General features: G+C 36.6%; 1 protein-coding gene across 1 annotated transcript in view; it reads left to right on the top strand.

The window, feature by feature from the left end:
• Positions 1 to 9,745, top strand: part of LOC107758097 (TBC1 domain family member 16-like) — a 28,626-nt gene that overhangs the window by 10,028 nt on the left and 8,853 nt on the right. The window contains exons 4-7 of the mRNA XM_016575753.1: positions 5,948 to 6,136; positions 6,737 to 6,893; positions 6,980 to 6,989; positions 8,665 to 8,812. Of these exons, the coding sequence (XP_016431239.1) occupies positions 5,948 to 6,136; positions 6,737 to 6,893; positions 6,980 to 6,989; positions 8,665 to 8,812 (504 nt within the window). The remainder of the gene's footprint in view (positions 1 to 5,947; positions 6,137 to 6,736; positions 6,894 to 6,979; positions 6,990 to 8,664; positions 8,813 to 9,745) is intronic.

Raw genomic sequence — 9,745 nt, 5'->3', positions numbered from 1 at the left:
TATATATATATATATATATATATATGAAGAACAGAAATAAAACATTAATTAAAATGGTTTCTGCATACACTAGCATTTACAAGTTTAGAGATGGTAAGATCTTTTGAAAGTATTTTTGAAAGTCTCACCAAGGCTGCATTTATTTGATCAATAATACAATAAAAGTGTAATATTATGACATTTTTACAATTTAAACTAACTGTTTTCTATTTGAATATATTTTAAAATGTAATTTATTTCTGTGATGTAAAGCTGAATTTTCAGCATCATCACTCCAGTCTTCAGTGTCACATGATTCTTCAGAAATCACTCTAATATGCTGATTTGCTGCTCAAGAAACATTTATTATTATTATCAATGTTGAAACTAGTTGTGCTGCTTAGTTTTGCAGAAACCATTTTTATCAGGATTTTAAAACCGATTTAAAACTAATCTTTTGTAACGTGTTTACTGTTACTTTTGATCGATTTGGTGCATCCTTGCAGAATAATAATATTTCTTAAAAAAAAAAAAAAATCTTACAGAACCCAAACGTTTGGACGGTAGTGTATATTATTATTTTGCAGTAGTAAAACATTAAAAACTTGGCATTTTGGCAGAAGCTGCAGTGTGAATTTATGGTAGCTGATAACTTCTAAAATTATCGTCTTACTAGACCATGTAACCTTTTGAACTGAAGTTGCAAATGAAGCGCTGCATTACAGCAGGTGTTTTTAGTTATGTTAATGTTAGCATGCGTCTGTCATGTACATGCTGTGTTGCTGCAGGTCTGTGTGTAGTAAGTGGAGCTGCTCAGAGCTTATTCATAATTCATAGATCAGCTCAGCATGCCTTATTATTACACAGCATCATGTGTTCCTGATCTGAACCTCTACAGCATCCTGTGATCACAGACCATCTCTCATAAGTGTTAGCACAGATGAAATTATATAACGCTTTTGCCAACAACAGTTTTTCACAACCAGTGTTTGTAATGTTATACCAACATGACTACTGCATACGACACAGTATTATGTTCAAGTTTAAGTTTATTTATTTATATACATGCCATTTTAAAATAATAGTATGTGAAATGGAATGCATTGTGCAACAATATATTTTTATATTTGTACACCCATTTATTTATTTAAGCATTTATTCATCTTAGTTAAAGGGATAAAGGATTCACCCAAAAATTGTCATCATATACTCACCCTCATGTTGTTCCAAACCTGTATGTGTTTCTTTATTCTGCTGAACACAAAAGATGTTTTGAAGAATGTTGGTAACCAAACAGTTGCTCATAGCCATTGACTTCCATAGTATTTTTTTCCATACTATGAAAGTCAGTGGCTACCAGCAAACTGTTTGGTTACCAAAATTCTTCAAAGTATTTTCATTTAGTATACTTGTAAACAAATATATTCGTGTAGGTCAAATATGGTCACTCTGAATGTGATACTTGTAATGCTCCACTGTGGACACAAGGTGGAGACATTACAGGGCGATATGCATGCGAGAGAGCGAGAAAGTGCAGTTTTCAGGAGGTTGGCAGCCAGAGTCTCAGTCTGTGATCTTCTACAGATTCCCTCCCCCAGCTGCTTCATCTAGCATTCCCTCTTTCAGCCTGATTTCCTCCCTTTGTTATATGTCCTGAGCTGTGGGGGGTGAGGCCGGGACATGAGCTGCCCATCGGATCATAAAGATCAATCAGTGGTTTGTGTTTGACTGAGTCTGTGATGAACGGCTCCATTCCTCTCTGTTCCTTTGGGTGGAGAACGCTCTCTTTGGCCTGCTGTTTGCCATTTATTTTCTGACTTCCACTTCCTCTTTGGATCCTTCAGTGTTTATGTTTGACTTCTCTTTTATTCTGCCTGTGAAGTTTTCTTCCTCCTTCGCTTTCACACTCTTGTGCTTTTCCTTACTAGATGTTTTCTTTCCCTGCTTCATGTCGTTTTTCTTTTTCTCCCTTGTCGTGGTTTGGCTCGATGTAGGGTTTAGTACATTTTTACCCTTTGTAGATTTTTTGGTGTTTTTAATAACCATTTCCACCCTGTGTCTTTTTTAGAATTATTTTTAGAATTATATGAAATATGTAAATGTTCTCCGTTATGACTGGCTGGCGTCTTGGTATGAGAAATTAGCTTACTTTTCAATATGTCTGTGTCTACATTTCATTAGAGTGAATAGAGAAAACCGAGTTTAAAAAAAAATACAAACCTGGAGGTGAAAGCAGACCATGTGGATGGCAGAGGTGGAAAAACTGTTTTGCTTGAGGATGATGTAATAGTAATGTGTTAACAGTGTTTGACAGCTTTGGCTCTGGGGCATTTGTTTCGGTGTGATGTAATAAACAGGCCCTGAGAGGTAGTGTCTGTTCCAGCGGGAGTTCAGTCCCTGGAAAAATTTCCCTCAACTCATACTAGTACAAACTCTCAGGGGTGGATTTAGTGAATTGGGGGCCCCAGGCAAAATATAAGAATGGGGCCCTATACATTTGCACACATTTTCCTAGATCAACCTTGAGGTTCCTTTTTCGTTGTGATGCTTGTTGTGATGTGTCCAGTGCTTCTACATTTTTCACGTACATGTTATAATGGCTTTCTTTCATGTTGTAGACCACGAAATATCTGTGTCTACATTTCATTAGAGTGAATAGAGAAAACCGAGTTTAAAAAAAAATACAAACCTGGAGGTGAAAGCAGACCATGTGGATGGCAGAGGTGGAAAAACTGTTTTGCTTGAGGATGATGTAATAGTAATGTGTTAACAGTGTTTGACAGCTTTGGCTCTGGGGCATTTGTTTCGGTGTGATGTAATAAACAGGCCCTGAGAGGTAGTGTCTGTTCCAGCGGGAGTTCAGTCCCTGGAAAAATTTCCCTCAACTCATACTAGTACAAACTCTCAGGGGTGGATTTAGTGAATTGGGGGCCCCAGGCAAAATATAAGAATGGGGCCCTATACATTTGCACACATTTTCCTAGATCAACCTTGAGGTTCCTTTTTCGTTGTGATGCTTGTTGTGATGTGTCCAGTGCTTCTACATTTTTCACGTACATGTTATAATGGCTTTCTTTCATGTTGTAGACCACGAAATAGCAACTGATTTACAGGTTTTCACAAAAACAAAATAAATTATAAAATGATAAACCTCACAATTGAGCGTTTAAACCAGGGGTGAGTCAGAAGTGTAAATTATTATATTTTGGAACGTCAGAAATTTAAACACAGATAGATGGATGGCCGGCAACACAGAAATTTAATTAGTTGAATCTAACTAACTATCTATCTGTCTGTATTGTTTTGTCATTGTTCTCCTGTCCCTAACTAACCTCAATGTGGCTATCCATCAATCTATCTAACTAAACAATCAACCAACTTACTTCTGTCCATCTAGTTAGTTCAGTTTAGTTACCTTATTTTCTCATGTTCCTAACTAACATTTATTTGGCTATCCATCAGCTATCTAATCAATCATCCAACTAACTTCTATCTGTCCATCAGTTTATTTACATTTATTTTCTCATATTTCTGCTGTTCCAAAGTAACACTGATGTGGTTATACGTATATTACCATCTTTACAAATACCAAACTAATAAACCAACTCATTTCTATCTATCCATTTGGTTGGTTCAATTGACTGTATTTCCTCGTGTTTCTTCTGTTCCTAACTAACATTTATGTGATTATCCATCTAGGGTAGGATAATCACTTTAAAAAAAAAAAAATGTTGAAAGTTAGTCAACTAAATTTATTTAAATGTAGCTAAAATAAATTGATTGCAACCACTTACCTTAAAACATTTAGTAAATTCAATGAATAATTTTTTCAATGTGGTTAGTTCAGTTTAGTTGCCTTATTTTCTCCTGTTCTTAACCAACATCTGTATGGGTATACGTTTATCTATGTTCCTAACTAACTAACTAACAAATCAATCAATCAAAGTTTATCCATCTAGTTGGTTAGTTCAGTTCGTAATAAACATCTATGTGGCTATCCATCCAACCATCTAACCGATGAGCCAACTTACTTCTAGCTGTCCATCTAGTTGGTTAGTTCAGTTTGGTCACCTTATTGTTCCTGTTTCGTAAAGCCACTGTTAGGCTCGCAGAATAGAAAACAAGGGTCTGTAAAGAACATGAGATGTAACTTTGCACCGTGCGCTGTCTGTCACGGCCTCAGCCCGCCATATGGCCTCATGTGTGTGATCCTGCTATAGTGTGGACTCCGAGAGACCTCTCAAATACCACATGACCCATAAACCTTCGGCTCCCACAGTAGATCTTTGACAGGGGACGTGTCTGGAGGTGCTTTTGGCCTGTTAGATGTGCTCTGTTAGAGAAAAAGACTAGTGCGAGAGAGAAGCAGAGGTCCCACGGTTCAGGTTACAGCTCTGACTACATGAGAGGTCGAGAGACAGTTATAGGGAGATACTCTCCCAGAGAGAGAGAGAGAGGAGGGCTGTCAGGGGAAATTGGCTGCCAGGCTGCTTGATTTGTGTCTCTGCTCGGCTCCTGCCAGCACAATAACCTCCCAGCATTCCTCTCATTCCTCTTCACTTCTAGTGTCCTCTCTCACACATGCGCGTATCCATACCTACAGCTGTCGCTGAGTTTCACACTAAACACACAGGGCAGAACGAATGAATTGATGTGCAGGTTTACAGTAGTGAGAGCAGCTGAATTAAGCTGTCATGTTGTAGAGCTTATAAAAAGGGCTTCAGATATATAACAGTTATTTAACTTGATAGCTTTGAGTTGTATTTTTACATTAACTTTACATTTTATTTGTAGAAAATATGGTAACACTTTTGTACAGGGACCAATTCTCACTATTAACTAGTTATTAACCAGTATTCTCACTATTAACTCACTATAACTAGTTATTATAACTAGCCTATTATTATCATATTGGCTGTTTATTAGTACTTTTAAAGCACATATTCTGCATGACCATATTCTATAAGCCTAATCCTACCCAATACCTAAACTTAACAACTACCTTACTAACAATTAATAAGCAGCAAATTAGGAGTTTATTGAGGCAAAAGTCGTAGTCAATGGTTTGTTAATGGCGAGAATTGGAAATATATATTATTTTTTTTATTATTATTCCATTTTTGTAGTCTCTTAAAGGCTATTTGAAATGATAAATAATCATATTAAGTTAATGTTTAATACACTTTTCTGGTCTAAGTATTCAGTGTTATTTTAAATAAAAAGTGTTTGTCTCTTATCTTTTGATTTCATATCTGAAACAACCTTTTGGTTATTATTTTAATGCCTATGTTAACCAATAGCCCAATAGCCATGTAGGCTTTGTTTTAGCAAATTCTCAATCAATTCTTGCATGTGATTTCACAGTCCAATCAATTCCCAATTCCTTTTCATTTAATATCCAGTTTTATTCAGGAATGCATTGCATTACAAGAGTTAGATGGGTTGCAAATGACATTTTTTCTGCATTATTGACACCTAATGCAATTGCAAAAATAATGAGATAATTGTGGCTTCCACCTTAAATTTCAGTTCACTTTGTTTATTTTGGACTTTTTACAATACACTGCCTAAACTGCCAAATTTCCTTTTTGTAATCATCATGTAATCATTGCTTTAATATGTTCACTGTTTCTGCTTAAATGAAAGTGTGGCATTAACTAACTGCATGATTTGTATACTCTGTACATTTCTGCCATATGTACAGTCACCTCTCATAACAGATCACTCCTAATTGTAATGTAGAAACATTAATTTTCTGTAAAGCTGCTTTGAGACAATATGTATTGTGAAAAGCACTATACAAAGAAATATGAACCAAACTGAATACACATTGTTCCATAGCAGCTTTACAGAAAATAGAAAAATAAAGAAAAAATTAAGCTCTCAAGCAGTGTTCATCTATCACAATTTTAGTATTTTTTTCTGCTTTTTATTACATTAATATTAATAGCGATACCATTAATTTCAGGGAGTGCGATGAACCCATGGCTCACTCTGCAAGCTCCGCCTCCAGTCTGGACAGCCACGCCCCCTCCGAAAGCAGCCAATCACAGGGAGTTCGTTGGGAGGAGCAGCAGAAAGTCATGGCATTAGAGCATCTATGTGGGGTGTTCAGAGTTGACCTGGGTCACATGAGGTCACTGCGTCTCTTCTTCAGGTCAGACGGGAGCCTATAAGAGTCCAGAGTTTATTTCAATATCCATACATTTTGATTTGTTTTTATTTTCAATTGTTTTTAATATCTCTCCTATTTATCTGTGCTTTTTGAAATTCATGCCACCCTATTTGAATAATCTCTGGCTTTTTACACTGTTGCGTTAAATCTTTTTCGTAAGTCTCTGTTTTATGAAACACCTCATATATTTAATTCACCTCCTTATATTGCATTACTGCTCTCATTTTAGGAAATTGTGTTATAGCTATAGCTGCAAGATATAAATTATTATTCCTTAACCTCAGGCTGATTTTGTTCAAGTTATTAAAATATTTCTGTGGTGTGAATAAAAATCTAATGTTTCTGTGGTTTATGGAAAATATGCATTAATAGTCCTTTTATGAAGAGGAAATACAATATAACAAATAGCATTACTGAGAAAAAGTCAGTGCAAACAATAGAGAAATCATCATAACTTACTCGCATCCTGATCTTTTAGTGAACTCATATCACTGTTCATTTTCCCCTTGATCTCCAGGATGTGGTCTTGTGTCCAGACCAGCCCTGTGAAAGTGTGTTGTGTTTCATGTGTGTGTGTTCCAGCGATGAGGCCTGCACCTGTGGCCAGCTGGTCATCGCCAGCAGAGAGAGCCAGTACAAGATCCTTCACTTCCACCACGCGGGGCTGGATAAACTGGCCGAGGTGTTTCAGCAGTGGAAATGCTGCAGGGAGACGCAGCTCAAAGACCAGGTCTGGAGAGTCTAACACCATTCATCAGTTTAACACATTTATATCATATGCAAGGCACACACTCTCACACTCTCATATACACTAATGCTCAAAAGTTTGGGGTCTGTAAGATTTTTTTAAATGTTTTTGAAAGAAGTCTCTTATGCTCATTTAATCAAAAATACAGTACAGACAGTAATATTATGAAATATTATTACAATTTGAAATTTGAATTTTTTTTTTTTGTATTTTCCGCTACTAAATAAAAAAAAAAGTCATTGCCAGTTTATTTTCCTCACAATTCTGATGCGAGTTATAAAGTCTAATTCTGAGGGAAAGAAGACTGATATGTTCTCAGAATTGCGAGTTTATATCTCACAATTCTGACTTTTATAACTCGCAATAAATAAATAAATAAATTGCAATAAAGTCGCAATTTTGAGAAAAAAGTTACAATTGCAAGATGAAGTCGCAATTCTGAAAAATAATAGTTGCAATTCTGAGAGAATTTTTTTTTGCAAGATATAAAAAAAAAAAAGTCAGAATTGCAACTTGATTTCTCAGAATTCTGAATTTATAACTTGCAAGTGCAAGTTTATATCTCAATTCTGAGAAAAAAAGATCAGAATTGTGAGATGTAAACTTGCAATTGTGAGAAAAAAAGTCAGAATTGTGAGATAAAAAGTAGAGGTCAACCGATGTATCGGTTTTGCCGATTAATCGGCACCGATAGTTAATTGCTGGAACTGTTGGTTATTGGCAAAAATCAATGCCGATAGTTTTCCGGATTGTGTCTGTTGCTGGAGACACAAGAAGGGTCTGCTGTCATTATACAATGCGAGAGCGGCCTCTAGAGGTGGAAATCACTGACACTGCGTGTTGTTTGTTTTGACACGTGAGGCTGCGCAATGCACAGCCGAACTTCAAACTGATCTATGCTGATTTGTTCATTCTTGAAGTAAACTTTTTCCCATTTGGTGATTAAATAAACCGTTTTAGACTGCCATTTGAATTGAAAGTGACGCGACACGTCCGGTGTGTGTGTGTGTGTGATAACCTGAGAGTTTGTCGTAGATGCAGCGCTGTGCTTGTGCCCGATGTGTGACTGCCGTATTTTGTTATCTTGATTAGACAATCATCAAGTGTTCTAGAATAGAAGCAGTTAAAGTGTGAGAGTATACACGCAATACCCATATGTATGTCATTTTAATGCTATGGCCTTTGTTTAGATATTTAGGTCGCCGTGATTTTGCCAGGTCTTTTGTTGATCCTGGAACAATATTACTGTCCAAAAACATAGCCCTATTCTGATTGGTTGATTGGGATGTTGATCCAGGAACAGGTTGTACTTGGTGAAATCACGTTCACCGTGGTTAAATTTTTTTTAATATAAATATTAAAGCACTATTTTGGTTTTTGTTCAGTATCCATTTTAAAAACTGTCCAGTGTGGTCCAACCTAGCAATCGGTATTGGTAAAATCCGGTAAAATCGGTCAACCTCGCAATTACCTTTTTTTATTTTTATCAATATCAATTAAAAAGCCCTCTGTCATGCACCCCTGCTGAATAACTGATCCCAAATATTTGAATGGTAGTATTTCTTGCCAGCCGTTGGTTTCTTAAATTAAATGGCATTAAATAAGAACATTTTAATTAAATTAATTAAATATATTACAAATTTAATAATAAACACAAAAATCACATATGGTCAAACACATTCAATTTCTATAAAATATAATTAGGGCCCGAGCACCGATGGTGTGAGGACCCTATTGGAATTGCTTCGTTTCTTATTATTAGGGCCCGACTTCGGGGGCATCGACCCATCCATCCGTGGTGAAGTGTGGCCCTTCCTGCTGCACTACTACAGCTGTGAATCCACGTCGGAGGAGCGGGAAGCCTGGAGACTGCAGAAGCGTGTGGAGTACCAGGAGATCCAGCAGAGGAGGTTAGTGGAGAGACTAGTGCTGAACTAGAAGCCAGTTCCACACCCATTATCCTTCAACCATAGCAGTCTGCCATGCTTTCCCTGATACATTTGAATATTCTGCAAATAAAATGAGAAAAACCAGTGTTACACATTTTAAATTTGTTTTGCTTTAGTTGTAGTTGTCGTCTTTTGCATTCATTTCAATTGTAACTTTTAATGTTCCAGTCATTTTGACCCAGGAGGATTTTCTTTTTTCCAAAAATGTTATCGCATTGGACTAAAACTTTCTGAATTTACCTCACACAGGGTATAACAACAAAAAATCGATAGTTTTTGTACTTTTTATAAAAAAAATTTACATTCCTGGGCTGCGTTTCTCAAAATCATCGTATGCCTAAAGGGTTAGTTCACCCCAAAATGAAAATTCTGTCATTAATTACTCACCCTCATGTCGTTTGAAACCTGTAAGACCTTCGTTCATCTTCGGAACACAAATTAAGATATTTTTGATGGAATCTGAGAGCTGTCTGACCCTCCATAGACAGCAATACAACTGTAATGTTCCCAGACAGAGACGTAGCAAGGACATCGGTAAAACAGTCCATGTGACATCAGTGGCTCAACTTCAATTTTGCAAAGCTACGAGAATACTTTTTGTGCGCAAAGAAAACAAAAATAACATAATTTATTTAACAATTCTTCTCCCCCGAGTTACGTCTTCTGCTGTTTTGGAGAGTATCCAAGAACGTAATCGGCGTTGTTTACGTTCGGGGGAGAAAGCACGCACGCGCATGAACGTAATCTGCATAATCAGCGTTGTTTATGCTTAGGGGAAAGCGTGCGTATGCATTGTGATACTCTCTAAAATAGGAGAAGACGTAACTCGGGAGAGAAGAATTGTTGAAAAAAATATGTTGTTTTTGTTTTCTTTGCGCTCAAAAAGTATTCTCG

This window comes from Sinocyclocheilus rhinocerous, unplaced genomic scaffold, assembly GCF_001515625.1.
Source record: "Sinocyclocheilus rhinocerous isolate Xijiao unplaced genomic scaffold, SAMN03320098_v1.1 scaffold234, whole genome shotgun sequence".
NCBI lineage: Eukaryota > Metazoa > Chordata > Actinopteri > Cypriniformes > Cyprinidae > Sinocyclocheilus > Sinocyclocheilus rhinocerous.
The sequence above is the reverse complement of the archived record's forward strand: the minus strand, read 5'-3'. Positions and strand labels throughout refer to the sequence as shown.